We start from the raw sequence: 17,642 nt of genomic DNA, 5'->3' as shown, positions 1-17,642 counted from the left end.
AACAGCAAACATTTTTGTCACATTTTTATAAACTCAAATATGATTTTTGCCAAGTTCATGCTATGTCTTGGATTTGTCACACCCCATTATGAATAAAAATTAAAAAGTGCCAAATTTATGGCTATGCATCTAACTTATCCTGTTTCCTAAAGGCACGTCAATGTTATCACACCCAATATTTTTTGTTACCTTCCATTTACTCATCACTGATATGGTTTGCCTGATTGGTTTTTAACAAGGAAATGTATAGAAAATTTTTGATTTACTGTGTAGTTGTATGTTACAAAACATAGTCCATAGGGCAATGATATTAAAACAAGACTACGGCAAACTAAAATAAACTTGTAGACTTAGAAGGATAGAAGGTCTGTACAAAAGCTACTGTGGATTTATTTGAACACATTAAATTTCACCATTTAGATTCAACACCAAAGGAAGGAAGCAATGTTATTACATGGATATTTGTGCAGAAAATATATGCTGAAGTCAAATATTGGTGAAATTATTCTCTTTTTACCAATATGCCAGAGAAGGCAGAAATGGTAGATGGTTCTACCCATAAAAGGAAAGAAAATTTATACAGTTGATCAGTGAGATTTCTATTTTTATCTCCATGTCTGATGCGTCTTTTCAGCAGATCACTGTTAAGAACCGTATGTATAGACTCACGTCTCTCTTTTCATGGCACTATATATGACAGATTGCACTTAACCTGATCACCCCTAATTCCCTATGGTCAGGTCCACATTTACAGTTGAAGATAATGGGTTTTGGCCAAACCATGGTGATGAAAAGGTTAAAGGGGATGACGATTCATGCAGGCAGTAACATAAATCCAGCAGAAATAGACAGAAAATGACAACTGCTGCACACTTGCAAAAGACCATCCCCCTATCAGTCGCAGTAATGCCAATGTTTTATGTGAAGTCAGGGCCAATATAGCCTAGTTACATTCATTACAATAAATGCGTATTACATGTATATGGAGCAGTGTGTCCCCAATTGACCTTCAGCTGTGGTTGACTCCTAGATTGCTGTGGCAGATCATGCCTGTGTAATTTGACCCCATGGAATGACCTACTTTTAGTACATGAAGTTCCCATAGAGTTCACACAGTCTCTCAATACACAGGCTGGCTTACAGCTAGCACTGTGCTGCTGACTACGTGCTGACCTATCAGTCGCTCTTATCACCATGACATCCATATGATCCTCATACAATGCGGCATTCAAAGCCGTGCACTTTTGAATTGGCATGCTATTTTTAGTGAAAAAACTAATGAAAATTGGGGCCCAATATAGAATTAATCAAACATGTATGAATGTTTAATGCAAATCAAATATGTAATTTTATTGATATTTACTCCCACTGGGATCCTGATGAAAAAAAGTACAGCAGAAGTTAAAGTTACAATGTTCTAATTAAAATTGAAAACCAAGTAAAAGTAATGAGTCAAAGAGTGCAACTACTCGTTTACGCTTCAGTCATTGTTTTGACATACCTTCATGAAATAATAGGAGATATTTGAATATATTTCACAAAGGTTTGTCTGAACCATTTTGCAACTTTAAATTGAAGACGGAATAGAGCTAATTTCATTTTGGTATAGAGGTAATTTCAATCAGAATGTCAAACCTGTTTTTCTGTTGAGTTTTTTAAGGAAACTTGGAGTGTTTTCTACGGACTGTAGTACCTTTAAGGATGGGTGCACAAAATCCCACAAAAAGTTTCCAGTTTTCATTGAAAGTGATTCAAAATGTTAGCTAAGGCTGTCCACAAAACCACCGTACCTGTTGGTTTTACAAAATTGTTACCTGTCTGGTCAAACAATTATTTTCCGGTTCCATTTGATTGTGCAGCAACAATAAACAAGTTTTAAATCACGTTCTCAAATTTGTGATACTCTTTCCTCAATTTCTGTGAACAGAGATTTACCCGACTTCATGAAGCAGTATGCAGCTGTGCTATTCATGTTGTATTGTGGGTAATTCAAACTACTGTATGTTTTTGTCAACAAAATACAGTAGTTCTGATTATATGTATCTCTGAGGAAGCATGGATCAGGGAGAAGGAAGGATTTGATTTATGAGGACTGAGCAGGAACAATTTGTACTCTGCAGCTTGTAAAACAGATGGGTTGGCCAATTTACATAACAATGTACAATTTGCATATTCTTTTATTGTGAAAATGTATTCTTTTATATGGTTATTAAAATATGAATAGATTGCCCACCCCTCAAAGTGCCCTTGTGGAGAACCTTGAGGAACACAGGCTTCAGTTTAAACATAGCTTTGGTAAGTTGCCAGGGCCAGAGTTGAGCATCTGGTATTTTGTGGCTTCATAAATTATTAATACAGTACAGTTATAATGTTTGAAAAGCTGTCACTCTTTGGTCAAAATTTTTGTTAAAGACAGCTGTGTGGACTGACAGTGACTGTGTGTCTGGAACTCAAATATCATTTCTCACAAACAGTGACAATACATGTAATTACAAGGATGATGTAAACGTCAAGAAGTCAATGGATGTACATGTACATTCAAGCAAAGTATGTCAAAATATGAGACTGTAATATCTGGCAAGACATAGGCACAATGATTCAGCTGATATCTACAATGAAAGTTTACAGTTGGTATAATTTCAACAAGATGACTAAATTACGATTTAAACTGTTTTGTGGGAAAAATACATGCAGTAGACAACCCACATAATACTGTAACCAGTCCACACTCAAGCAGAAATCTCAAGAATCTCATGAAAAATCGAAATACTTCAGATGATTTGGGCATTTTGTCTGTATGTTGTGGACTGTACTTTAATGTTATATGCCAAAAGTGGCTGCAAGTGGTTCACTTATATGCCTGTGTCACTGCAGTATGAAAGGAATAAAATTTTTAAAGGCATCATCGCCGCCATTACAATTACACATGGCCCCTGCTTCGACATTTTTTACTTTGATCAATATTTGCAATCGATGGATTAAAAAGTTACTGAGATAAATTCAGAATGTGAAAATTAATGAAAACACATCATTATATTTTTTGCTTTGGGTGAAATAGAGTATATAGCAACTGTCATGACTCGTCTAAAGGATTATTGTCCTAGTGCCAAGTACGCTGGGTAACCAGGAACTGCCCGGCTTTATGTACATAAACTTGTTCCTTGCCTAATGGGGTGTTTTGCTTCATAGCAGCGAGGCCTGCCAGCAACGCCATCAATGCCTGTGACAAAGAAGAGTATTCCAAAAGATATATTTATCAAATAAAACAACTACTATGAACAGTGAACTGCAACAATCGAAATTACATTTCCAATTTTTATGTTGTATAAGCTTTTTGGCTAAGATGTATCGTGATATTAAGGCAGTATGTGCCTTGAAAGTAAAAGATTTCACTCAAATTTTGCTCAAGGAATCTTTCAACCATTCACTTTCAAAATCAAGAGCAAAAATCGGGGCCCACCGTGCAAATTTTAGTACCAGAGAAACAAATAACCCAAGAATTACCAATATTTGAAATCAAAATGGCCACCATCTCTGTGTTTATGGAGAAAAATTAAAATTTCAATTTTCAGAAGACTATGATGGTGAAAGTTTTTCTTTCTCAAAGGGCCTGACTTCAAAATAAACCCCTACAAGTAGTAGATCAGAAAAGAAATGTAAAAGTTTAAGAGTCCGAAAATCTGTCCCCAAGGCGCGCTCTACCTTAATATTAATTGAGCATACTCAAGTCTTGCCATTCAGATTCTCATAAATGATCAGAGACACTCTGCAACATACCGGAAGTCCCTCTCAGTGTATCCTTTGTTCTTGCATTCCAGGTGACGGGGGAATCCAACGAGAAGCAAGTCTTGGAAGCTCTGAGACGTTACAGTAGCAGAGCCAATTACATGCATAAGACACTGTGTACACTGTTTAACATGACACAGGCTTTGGACAGAGCCAGGGTAGACATGATACAGGTAAGGGTTGTAGGATTTTTTATACCTGTCATTTGCTGTTTGCATGTATGGCATTTTTCGCCATATATGCTTACTCAAGTTCACAAACATTGACTGATCGTAAGGAAAATCTTAAAAATGGAAAATCACTTTTATCCATGAATACATTTGCATATTCCCCAATTTGATTCAAATCGGAGTAGAGATGGTGATATTTCCACCTCTGGTTATTCTTTGCTATTCTTGTCAGCTTTGGGTCATCGTGGAGTGTGGACATTTTCTGCATCCAATTTTCAACAGCTGGCATTTTGCTTGCGCCAAAAAAGTGAACCTATTTTGTGGTATGTCCCAGGAACATCGCAAGACATACACTGTCACTGGTGCATACTGTGAAGAAAGTCCCCTCCAATCCACAAGGTTTAATATTTCATGGCCACAAATCAAAAATTTAGCTTCAATAAAAATCTCTTCAAGGACGCAATCACTATTGTCCCTATGATAAAAACAATCGATCGCCATGACTAACTGTCAGCTAATTTGTGTTTATCTACAAAATGGTGTCAGCCGCTGATTTAGAACAATTGAATATTCAAATGAAGTGGCAAAATTTACATACGAATTTGCCTGTTTGGTTGATGTCATAGAGTGATGTCATAGTTGATATTGGGCCTCAGTGTTGCACAGTTAGGGGTACTGATTAGACGTTATTATCAACAATACTGCCATGGTTGTGTGACTTGCCCACATATATCCATTACATATCCCTCTCAGTTCCTTCCTTCCCAATGTTCCTTTGGTGGAGATGGATGTCTCCCAGCTCGCGTTGCCCCATCATCCGTGCTTGAAAGACACCGTGTAAGCCAATACAATATGCAGCAACTGTTTCTTACACATACATGTGGATCTTCAGAATATTTTCTCTTCAATTTCTGCAGCTTTCCTCTTCAAATGCACTATCTTTTGTAAGTCTTTTTTTCTGTAACAGTGAAATGAGTTTTTGAAAATGGGAGATACAGTGTCTGTCATTTTGTGATTTAGGTTCCTCCAGGATATATATTAAAAATAACAAACTGCATTGGTCACTTTGTCAATATGCACCCACCGCCTGTTTCTTAGGTCCATCGCCGGTGGCAGTTTATTAGCACTACTGTTGAAATCTTGCCAATTGAGTGTTTTCACATGGAGCCATGGAGGTAGAGTATTTTAGGTCATGGTAAACGGGTAATTTGCTAATTGCAGAGTCTGCTGTTATCCTTAATTCAATGAAATCATCCATTTCTTAAGAGAAACAGATATGAAATTGGTGGGTCTGTAGCGTGAACAGAATCTCAATTAAGAATTGCTCCATGTAAATGTATTGCCTTATGTTAGTATCTATTATCCAAGTACACTGTTGGTTGAAATGAATGCACAAGCACCATAGTATGCAAATGGTAAAATCATTGTCACAAACGGTCACAAGTGGTCACAAATGGAAGCTCAGAAACTACTGGCTTGATTGATATCAGATTTGGGCAGATCGTCCATGTAGCCGACAGGAACACGAACTGTCTGATACCGGCTACCAAATACTATGAAAAATAGTAAAGAATGAGCTACAAAATCACTATCAGTTTTAAGTTGCAGGTAGAATAAGTCTGTGCCTTTGTATAAATACTAAAAAAATTGTAGAAAGTGAGCAACCAGCTGAAAGTTAGTCGAGGAGACCTTAACCGCATATCATTAGCATCTCATTGTCGGCTACATGGACCGTGTGCCCAGATTTGGCAAACATGTGCCACCATCAGTCAATCTGCAGGGAAATTGATGGGAATGTATGGGCCAGCTGTTGGAATAACAGGAGTGTATCCATCTATTATTTTTGTAAGTTAAAGATGGTTTGTCACCTGATACATTGCACCGTTATTTGCAATGTTTGGCCAGGTAAACTTTGAACAGTATTATGTTTCTCTTGTTTACCCGTGTTTTCATCAATTGATCAATAATAGATTAATCTCGGGAATTTTTATAGTCTGATGCAAAGTTCACGGAAATGCTAAATAATTACTCATGTTTGAATTGCTGGAGTAACATTAGCATTACTTTTCAATTTCAATTTAATTACTCTGGCTGTGGCACTGCAGTGAACGTGAGCTCTGTCAAGAATTTTACTTTACTTTTCCACACCTTCAAAATCAGCATTGTAACCTTTCATTCCTGTTGCCAAGAAAACTACAACGGTTGTACTCAAAATGTAAAAGAAGAATATGATTTGAATTTAATATTACTATGCAAAGCATGTTTGGTAAAAGTCATATGAATAACATGACCTTTATGACAGCCAGTCGTAACTGGGTCTATTCTCATGTGACCTATGACCTTCAAAGAAGCTGTCAAGGACAGTTTGTAAACGAAAGTGGTTGACAATTACACACCACCTTGAATAGAGTCGGTGATCCTCAGTCTTCAACTCTTTTAACTTCTGATCCTGTCAAACAATGAGGTAACCCTGAACATGGACAGTGTGTGGAGAGGATCTTCTACAGAAACATTCTCAAATGAATGCATTTAAAAAAGAAATATTTATTTTTTCTCCAGAATTTTGGAATAGAACATATTTGGAGTCATTCAGTTTGATTTTTTACCTTTTTACCCTTTACTGAATATTGGAACAGAGAATTTTTGACATATTTTGAATCCTTGCATTTATTTATTTTTTTCTTTTATGTAATTTTGGAATAGAGAAGTCAGAGCTGTGAACTATAAATAGGCTTATAAGTATTGACAGAAACTACTGTCATAATCGTCATCTTTAGGTATTAAAAGCCAAGGAGAACTCAGTGCGTTTTAACAATATCACATTTCAGGCAATATTTTACCCAAATTTTATTCAATAAAATTTTGATAGTGATGTCATTTGTCGGCTCCTTTGACAAAATTTTTAATTTCTGCTTTAAAATGTTAGTGTTATCTTTGAGTTTTGAAAACAATGTAGCAAAGTTTGGATGAATGGGAGACAAGTGTCATTCATTCAGTAAAGAATTTATTTGTCATCAGAGAATTACTGTGAGTATTGACAAAGTAAAGATGATCTGTCACTAACATTACGTGAGTTATAAATGACACATTTCAGAATTCTTCATAGGGACTTCCATAGACTAACCTCAGAACTTCCTAAAATTTTTCACTTCTTTCTCTTCAATACCTGCCACAGCTAATACTGCCAGGCATGGCCAACCACAGACAACACCTTGGAGTTCAAATGGCTGCAAGGTAAGGAAATAAACTAGAACTTTTCTACAGAGACTTAAAATCTTACAATGTACGTCTTCAGACTGTCGCTGTTTGAAATATCACCAGCCTACCAGCTGTTATCTTCATGCCTAAATATTTTGTGAAAATGTCTTTTGTTACTATAAATACCTCAAGATGCCCATATCATTGTCACACGCCATTTCCGTTGCAGGTAAATTTTGTTGCGTTTAACTCAAACATATTGCTTTTTTCTTTCACAAAATTTCAGAGATAGATGTTTGGATCCTTGAGTGCAGATCAAACCAAATTATTGAGGGTAGCTATTTTGTGTAATGGTAGTGTTGTACCTAACCAACACTGTTTTTACAAAGCTATATTTCTTATCAAAGACAACATGAAAACCCCCTCATACTATATATTTTCAAAAAGCAGAGAATCTAAAGTTTAGTATGGTAGCAATATACTCGAAGGATAAAGGGGGACTACATTTGGGGTAGAAAACCTCAATTTTGGCATTAATGATAAAAATTGATTCAAGTCAAACAGTTGATACTATGTTATGAATATCTCATTTGGAATAAGAGTATGTGTAGCAAAAAATGACAATTTTATTTTGAATTTAATATCCATTCTCTTTTGTAAATGGCTGGGGTTGAAAGACTCACATTCAAAAAATCACGACAAGCAAAATGAAATGGCTCATATCAAATATGTAAGACCTTTATTGCTAAACGAAATTGTTGTTTTGTTATACCGTATTTAAAGAACAGAGTGAAATTCAATTTTTTTTGAAATGTTGAAAATGGGTGAAATAAGAAGCCATGAAATAGGGTGATGGGTGACACGCATAAATGCGCATAAAGTTACGCTTCTCTGTCACCTGGCTTACGACTACTGGTTATTCTAAAAGGTGACCCCAAGCAACAGTATAATCTTCGGTCAACCAATTAATGAAAATTGAATCAATCTTTGCGAAAAAGTAATTTTGAGCAAAAATATGCTGTGTTATGTGCAAAACCACCTTAAAGGCAGGGGGAGCCTATAAATACCCCCTATCTCCCTTGGAATTCATAATCCAACATGAGTGGCACATGGTAACAACGTCAACGAATGCTCCCGAAAATCTGGATCTTTCAACAACCATGGTGTAAATTAAAGCACTGTTCCAACATACTACGTTTTGTGAATACTTGTGGCATCACCCTGTTGGCGAAATTCTCTCATTTTTTCCATTTTAAGTTGATTTTTTATGCCAAAACTGCTTCGATGCTGTGTTCGAAGCGTCCAACAAACAATAGATGAAAGCATTCAAACAGCTGCCAATCACGAGGGGACGCGCAAAGGTGCAAACGATCAAACATTTGTTGTGTACATCGGATCGATTACGATGTCAACAATGAATAAACGATTCTTACTACTGAACGAAAAAACTTGACCAACGGTTACTGAACACGCGCTTCAATGAATTCAGACACAAACGGACTACTTCATGGTTTCAAGCAGATTGCCTCTCCCTTTTTGTTCGTTGATCTGTGTACCTGTAGGCCTATGAATGGGTGATGTGTATGTTGACCTGCAGTACGATATTTTACGATAGATCGCTTTTGGAAGTATGTTGTGGCCTAGCCCTGCGTACGATGACGTGTGTTCCCGGCGTTATACGGCCTCCCACCACAGCTCTGCTGATTGCCATGGACAAAACCGGCAACATGCGGATCCAATTTGGACGAAGTACGAAAAACTACTTTCTAACTGTTTTCGGCCGAAATCAACTCGATTCTGATCTACATGTATGCAGCCTACCCAAACCACTCAACCGCTCACAGACTGCGAAAAAAAAATGCTCTCGTGACGTCCAAAACCGTTGTTTGCTCGCGATGCACGGTCAAAGGCTCATGCAGTGGACGGGCATTGGATACGTTCATGCCACGATTACATGTATACAGGTGCCCATGAGCTTCATTATTTCCTGTTGGGTCGGGGCGATGAAACTAAATCAATTTGACCAAAAAGAGACACTTGACATAGATTATAGCATCAAATGTTGACCGTTCAGACTGAAACATGATAAAAGGTCTGAAGATCGCCGTGATCGGTGATGTCGTTCTTCTCTATACGTTTTTCTGAGCTAGTTTTTTACTAAATTGTTCGAGTAATAGCTGACGTTTTTTTGAAAACTTAATCAACTTTTCTTTCCCAGCCAGGGCACAACATTACCTTTTTTACTTTCATGGTAACCTAGGATGAATTAAATCGACTCTTATGCTCTTCCTCGATTGTCTGTGACTGATTTTGCTATCCCGATATCGATATTGCGTTCGCACTCGGGTGTCTTGAAACTTACGTCATTCACTGAAATAGTTTTCGGACAAACTCAAGAAATTCGACAACTACTAACGAATAGTCGGCAAAATTTACAGAGACAAGCAATAATAATTATGGTCATTTTACCGTCTTTTTTACCATTTTTGCCGTCTTTAGATAAGCGGACTCGTTTGACGGAAACAGTATATAATGATCTGAGTTCCCATATTTTTACCCTACCATGTGAGTGTAGTATTAGAATGAGTGAGATCATAATCTTACGCTGTTCTGAGTGGTCTGGAGATTTTTTATAATATACAATAAATTGACCTTATCAAAAGTACTCTGTTTTACATTGCTTGGATATTGATATTTTTTCCGTACGTTTTGACTGTTGATTTGAAGTCTTTTGATTCTCCATTGGCAGCAGCACATGTACGGTTACAACCGCCATGTGATGACCAGAGTGTGATTGTAAAGTTGTCGGGAAGTTGTTCAGAAGAAAAATCATTTTGTATTTAGAGGCTTCAGTTCGGGATTTTTCAAGATAAACAAATCATTATACATTTCCTACGTCTTTGAAACGGGGATTACGGTAATGGAATGGATGATGTGATGAAAATTTTGTAAACGTCTTTGCAATGTGTTCCCACGATGAGTGTGAACTGATTCTTTGTTAGTAAAAATCGTCAGAAATGGTCCAGTGACTGTGATAAAATAAACACAGATGCAAAACCATTGCGAGGATGATAGTAAGACATTCACATTGCAATATTTGCTGTCGTATTTCTCAGCAGGAATAATAAGTTTTTACACGTTGTGTATAAGAACAGCAAGCAGGTGTTCGGCGGTCAATTGCTTCTATCATAATGATCTTGATCGCAGCTATTTGGCGAGAAGACAGCAGGTACTTATAATCTCGCAAAATTATTGATATCATGTGTTTGTGTTGAAAATTTTCGATCGGAGGCAGCTCAAATCAACAGCCGTGATATATTCGGAATCGTGTTCTCACTGGACACCGAACTACCTGCTATCAACAGTACGTTATGTACCATCGGCGGTAACACATTGGTCGTAATCTTGTCTAATTCTGCCCCGCCGTTTGTACCGTCCAGAAATTTCAAAGCTAGATTTTTTCACCCTGACATATAATACAGCGACCTTGCACTAATGATCATTCCACTGTTTCTGTTAGGGTTTGTTGGTTTTTTAATTTGCTCCGTGGCCCCGGTAAGATTTTTTCAATACGATACACAGTTTGAAATTTTTTCAAGGTAAATTTAGTATATTCCCAGTTTGTGGGGTAAAGTTTTCTGGAGTGAAAGTTTGAGTTGACGCTGATAGAGTAGACGTCGAGCCTGGCACAGTTGACTGGGACCCGGTCGGTTTGGGGTCGTTTAGTCCAGAAACCTGCAGCAGAGTTCTGTATGATCACCGTTCGGCATTTGGGTGATTTTTTGGTCAAAGTAATGCAGTAACAATGTACGCCAGATTCTTTGTGTTGTTTTTGTCACAACCGTCATACGCGTATACGGACGGTTTTCAATTAAAAATGGTAGTAATATCCAGTGCTCGTAAATGCGTGCAAAATTTATTCAGTGACTGTTTACGCAGCAGTCGTAAATACGACTAGGATTTACCATCACGTAACAACTGTAAACACCGCATCAACAGTCCATACGAAAATTTTGTGCTGAATCGAGGGAGATAATAATTGCGGTAGAAAAGGTCAGTCCATCATCCGTCAAAGTTGTTGATCGGAAAAATCTTCACTGAGCGCCAACTACATGAGTGGCTGTTATAGTTGTACACGTAGTTCTGTGGGCTTTCCACTGTCCCTTGTTACGAGCTATGTTCAAAGTGCGTCAAGCAACGAATATTTTCATGTACTGAGTTACAGACATCGGTGAAGTACCGAGTACATTGATTTTGTTCAAAACCACTGCCTGTTTGTTCCTCGTGTTGTTTTTTGTGTCCCTAGCGTCGACTGGCTCTATGTGCGTACAAACATAGCAGTGGGGATTAAGATTTCTTGGATAAATAGATTTATTCCGCCTCTGAGGCAAAGATACACACTGTTTTACATGTGCCACTCCTAGGCCCTGGGATCGATTTCCATACCTTTAATGGAAGTAGACGTAATGATACAGCAGACGGGCATTGAATATTGAACAGCGCCCTCAGTGTTCAATTCAAAAAGAACGTAGGTGTCTCCATTCATAGGTTTCTTATACAAACTATTTTGGCTGTGGATGCATGACTTCTCAAAATTTATTCATGTGCATATGGTGACTGGCAGAAAAATCACACCTAGCTTTCATAATTTATTGAATTTGTACTTGGCACAGATAATACTGAAATTTGCCAGTCAAATCATTTATAGATTTATAGAGACAAGAGAAACTTACAACATATTTCTGCTTTGCAGTGCCTGTCTGTACAATCTATCTAAACAACAGCTAGCTGATAATGTGCATGTCTCAGCTCTGAAAGACATGGTGCAGTTGACCATGGACGCCATGGAAACATTTCCGAATCACCAACAACTTCAAAAGAATGCCCTCCTGACCCTGTGTAGTGACAGGATACTACAGGATGTGGTAAGTTGATGGGGAGGATGTTGAGCTCTGTTGCCATGGCGACAGCCTTGCTCTGTTTTACTGTTCACGGCCATATGTACTTGTTTGGTTTTCTCAGTGTATTCAAAGTCCTGGGCAACCTTGCTTGCTTTACCAAGATGATATATTGACTTACATATACTGTAAGTCATTTGCTGAAAGCAGAGAAGTTTTTTCTAAAGTGCGCCACCATGTGGTCATGTTACATTTTTGATAAAATATCGAGGATGGATATGCTCTAAAATGTATGTACTGTGTACTTTTATTGCCAAGATAGGATACTTGTAACTGGTGATAAAAAAGGTGAAAATTAGCTCTTTCTAAGACATGATATGAATTAGCAATAAAATAATAAGATTTATATGCATATTTAGAAATAAATCATCAAATATTTCAGGCAGGTTTCAGTAAAATTGATTTTCTAACCAGTCTGAATGTAGTATATAAATAATGATTCTGAAACTTTTGTGGCTGTGTTGGCGATATGGAGGAGTCCAGAAAAAATGCAATTCATATCAGCAGTCTATACCTGTCAAGATATTTTCAGAGATTTAAACTGTTTGAATGAAGTATGTCCTTGGGTTGTTGTCTGCCTTAATACAGAATTGACATTGAGAATACAATTATTGGACTATGCATTGTACACATATACAGAACTGCAAGGGTTTCAGGCTACACTGTGTGTCCCATGAGGATTGTGTTTCTTATTTTTTTTCTCTCCGTTTATCTATGATAGACCTTTGACAGATTTCGTGCTGCCAAGCTGGTCATGGATTGCCTGTGTACTTTCGAAGACTCCTCAATGAGCAGGATGGCCGTGGCAATCTGTTCTATCTTGGCGGCCAAGATATCGACAGAACAGACCGCCCTACTGGGCAGTAAACCATACATGAAGGTAAAGCCATGTCATGATAACACCAAGGTCACAGTTTTATTTTTGCAAAAATTTTGCCCTGGTAACTAGAGTGAAATTAAAAAGCCTACTGATTTGTGTCTCATGCTATGTATCTATGTAAACATGAAGCTACTCTTTCTCAAATGACAAACAAATCTGTTGGGTCACCATATTTTCCAAATTAGGACTTCCATATACCAACTCTGTCTCCTTTGTCAATGGTTCTGCTCTGGAATAAAAAGGAAGCGGTGTGTTCTCCAGACTCGGCCCGCCCAAAAAGATCACGCGATGGCAGTACAGACAAACCTATGCGTACAAGTGCGTGTGAAAATGCACATATTTCTATGCACATTTGCTCACTCGGGTTTGTTTGTACCATGGTCCATTCCAATTCAAGGTTCAACCCATTGTCAAACATTTTGATGTTTTCTTAAGAGGGTTGGACGATGGTTCCTTGTTAAAGAGTTTGATAGCATGATAACAAGGTTCATATTTTGAAAATTATTTTCTTCAAGGACGATTTTACTTGTGTTTCAACAGTGTAGTGTGACCTCAGGTACTGGGCAGGCTTGGACATCATTGCCACGGTTACCATCACTTTAAACATGTTTGACAGAACGCTCGAAAATACCAGTTGTCTTGTGGGAAAATAAAATTGTGTATACCTATCCCATCTGCATCTTGTATGAAAATATGGCAGAATGGTCATATCTCAGTATTGCAATAGTACAGTGGTTTGCGTTGACCTGTTGGCATTGGACGAAGTAGATGTATTGTCTAAATCAGGGTGTTATCAATACTGTCAGGTGTAATCATCAGCTAAGCGGTAATGTCAGTCATTTACAAAGAAATTGGACCTGCGAAAGTTGAACATTGTCTAGCAGGAGGTCAGACATGGTCAAAACATCACCACCACACACGTCTACATACAGCCTACTAACACTGTCCTAGACGTATCACTTACTTTCAGGTGTAGTTTTGACTACGTCTGACCTCCTGCAAGACAATGTTTCAACTTTGGCAGAGTTGATTCCTCTATGATCGACTCATATTACCGTCTAATTGATAGTTATGCCTGACAGTGTTGACAACACCTCGATCTAGTTCATGTAATGCCAATGGGTAAACGCAAACCACTGTAAGATGGGTCAGTACACACCTATCAGGCCTGAATGGTTCATTCTACAATGCCTATCAAGATCTGTTCATGAGTTTATTCTGCACTTGTTGTCTGTTCAGCAAGCCAACTTGATGCATCGAAATCAGCCGTGCCTATAGCAATGACACGATGACATTTTAGAATCACCACCATCACTCGTTTCACAAATCACACTAATAAACATTGGTTGTTGTACATCGTCTGAGCGAGACTATTGCAGTATGTGATACTTTGAGCATTGGTAACCAATCAGGAAGTGTCGTTTCACGGCCCTTCAAATTGCAGTTTTCATACAAACAGAATTTCTGAGACTTGACTTATTCAATACAATGTAGTTAGATGTGTACTACTTTTTGTGGCCTGAATTATTTGCTCTTTGCGAAGCCATTGTGTAGAGGTGCTTGCCTTGGTTGCAAATAATGTAGGTCACCAAAAGGAAGTGTCAAGTTGGTTTGACTTATTCAATACCTGGTAAACGGCTGACCTTAAGCGTACTTCTTTCTGATGACCTACATTATTTGCTGTTTGCAAAGCCATTGTTTAAAAGTACATACCTTGGTTGCAAATAATCAGTTGCCATCTTTCAGTGTCAATCATGTACCAAGATATTGTTCATTCATAAATCACATGTAAGTTAGCATGTGCCTAAAAATTGGAGAACTTTAACTTTTCCCAAAGAGATCTTTTAACCTCACTCTTATCAAATCAAAAATAAAAACCAGGGGTCACCATGCAAATTTTGGTTCTAGAGAAACATTACCTAATATTTACCTGTATATGATATCCAAAATGGCCATCATCTCTACATTAACTCTGTCGGGAAAAATTAAAGTTTTGACTTTCTCAAAACTTATTCACTCCAAGAGGTTAAAAATGAATCCCAATATTTGGTAGACCAGAAAAGCATTGTAAAAAATTGAGAGTCGGAATATCTGCCCCAAGGCTCATTAAGGTAGAACGCACCTCGGGGACAGACATTCGGACTCTCAAACTTTTACATTTCTCTTCTGATATACTACATGTGGGGGTTCATTTTAAAGCTCTTGGTGAAAGAAAACTTTTCACCGGCTTAGTTTTTCGAAATTCGAAAATTTTTAATTTTCTCCATAGAGTTAACACAGGGATGGCGGCCATTTTGAATTTCTAATATCGGTAAATCTTGGGTAATTTGTTTCTCTAGTACCAAAATTTGCATGGTGACCCCCTATTTTTATTCTTGATTTTGAAAGAGAATGTATAAAAGATTCTTCGAGGAAAGTTAGAGCAAAAGTTTAAGTCTTTCACTTTTGAGGTGCATACTACCTTCAGAAGGGAAGGGGCATGGAAAAGAGCAGGTCATGTCAAAAGCATTCAGTTAACACCGTGTCTTTTATCAGTCTTTGTTTATCGTTACACATGGTTATGGTGGAGCACTGGGTCTGTAGGAAATGAGGTTATCATTTGTTTGTATTTGATATATTCTCAACAATGAAGCTTCATGAAATATATGACATCTGCAAAATGGGTTGAAAAAAGCCAACTTTGACCCCCTCCTCAGGTGTAATCACAACATAAGTGTGTCAAAGTTCTGGTTTTTTGACACTATGGAGCAAAGCACCAAAGGTGTCTTATCTCGTTGCAATGTCCGTGTGTGTGTCCGTCTGTCCATCTGTCAGGCCATAGACGGATTTTATTCCAATCATAACTTAAGAACTGTTGGGTCCAATGTAATGTAATTTGGTATATTGCATTATCATGATAAGATCTAGATCTGATTAGATTTTGGTGGGTGTGGCTTCTAAATATATTGCTCATTAGCATATTTTAATGAATTTTGTAACTAGGCCATATCTCAAGAAGTGCTCAACCAAATTTGTATCTTGATTGACTGGACCAAAGTTGATGAAACTTGCTATGCACATGGAAGATCCTATGATACAACATTATTGAAAGTCATTAAGCATTTTCACTTCAGCTAATAAATATTAAACTTTCCTTTTTACGGATATATATCTGGATTGAGATGATCAAAGTTGACAAAACTTGCAGTGAACATTAAAGATACTAAGTTTAAACATCATTGAAAGTCATTTAGCATTTTACTTCAGCTAATTACTTATATGCATATAAACAAACTTTCCCAATTAGGGATTTATATCTGAATTGACTTTACCAAAGTTGACGAAACTTGCTATGTACATTGTAGGTACTATGATATAATATTACCATAAAGTCAAAAGTGTAACTTTGTATTCAGTTTGGTTGAGCCTGGCCTGCACATTAATCACCAAATTTGCTTTTTCCATAATTAGGCCATTTCTCAAATTTACTCAAGCCAACATGCATTTCTATGCACATGCTTTGATCTTTCTATAATAGTGATTGCATTGAGTGTATGGTTTGATTTGATCTTGGCCATTGCACTGTCTCCCTGATACATACCGATTGGCCACTGTGTCCACCAAGGTCTCACCTTGATTAATCTTGTATTGCGGATGTAAGTCTTGAACACTGATGATTAAATCCCAGCTTGGCCAAGTCATTAAGGCGGTCGATTAGGACTATTAAATGTAAATGTATCGCAGGCAATCAAAGAATTGACAATGAAAAAATTGATATGCTTATTGTCAGTCATTTTTATCTTTAAAAAAATACAGGCAGTCATCAGCGCCTTGGCAAGACACTCTGTGTATTAAATACAACTCTATTTAGCAACTAAGTAGTAAAATTTGGTACATTATAATAAAGTTGCCATGGTCTGGAACCTTACACCCCGCTTCCTGTCGCAAAAGTCCAACTTTTCCCAGCAAAACAACATTATTTTACCAAAGTTTGGTGGCGAAAGGGTAAATCTGTAAATTGATTCTGTTTTCTGACACAGAAACTGTTGAACATAGTGAAGAAGAAAGCGGAGGAAATCCAAGCGGATGTGACCTTGAAGTTCACTTTGAGTGCGTTGTGGAACTTGACCGATGAGTCACCAACTACGTGCAATATATTCCTGAGTGAAGGGGGTCTAGAGCTGCTCATGCATATACTAGAGGTAAGCACACAGGGCCTTCATCTATGTCGGGCAGTCTGTGGCACATTGTCGGGGACGGGGGGGAGGGGGTTGTCATTTGGAGTGCAGGGAGGGGGGAATGTAATGTAAGGTCACTTAAAATGTGACAATAGCATCTCAACATTGTGATCAGAACTAAGGTACGGATATCTTTGACAAAAATCTATTGTAAGCTCTTGACAGCAATATCAGCGCTGGTGATCTCCATTGTAAATGATACAGAACTTGGCAGTAAGTGCTATATGGATACATGTTATACTTGTAAGCGTAAAATGTGTTGTTTTGCCCACAAAGAAAACAGGGATTCTCTCATAGTTCAGTGCCTTACCGTGTTTGCCATCTAAAATAATAAATAATAAAATAATTCTGACATTCTGGGAGTTAACTCAGGAATAGTGCTGGTCAGCTTATGACTTCTTAGTAATTGTTTACCATCTCCACTTATATTTAT

General features: G+C 37.6%; 1 protein-coding gene across 2 annotated transcripts in view; it reads left to right on the top strand.

Annotated features, from left to right (window-relative positions):
• The window catches only part of LOC139138596 (protein zyg-11 homolog B-like), a 54,161-nt gene that overhangs the window by 28,022 nt on the left and 8,497 nt on the right, over positions 1-17,642 (top strand). For both annotated transcript variants that reach the window (XM_070707031.1, XM_070707032.1), the window contains 5 exons: positions 3,819-3,959; positions 7,132-7,190; positions 11,908-12,079; positions 12,834-12,992; positions 17,012-17,173. In XM_070707031.1, coding sequence (XP_070563132.1) covers positions 3,819-3,959; positions 7,132-7,190; positions 11,908-12,079; positions 12,834-12,992; positions 17,012-17,173 — 693 coding nt within the window. The remainder of the gene's footprint in view (positions 1-3,818; positions 3,960-7,131; positions 7,191-11,907; positions 12,080-12,833; positions 12,993-17,011; positions 17,174-17,642) is intronic.

The sequence above is a fragment of the Ptychodera flava genome, chromosome 8, assembly GCF_041260155.1.
Source record: "Ptychodera flava strain L36383 chromosome 8, AS_Pfla_20210202, whole genome shotgun sequence".
NCBI lineage: Eukaryota > Metazoa > Hemichordata > Enteropneusta > Ptychoderidae > Ptychodera > Ptychodera flava.
The sequence above is the reverse complement of the archived record's forward strand: the minus strand, read 5'-3'. Positions and strand labels throughout refer to the sequence as shown.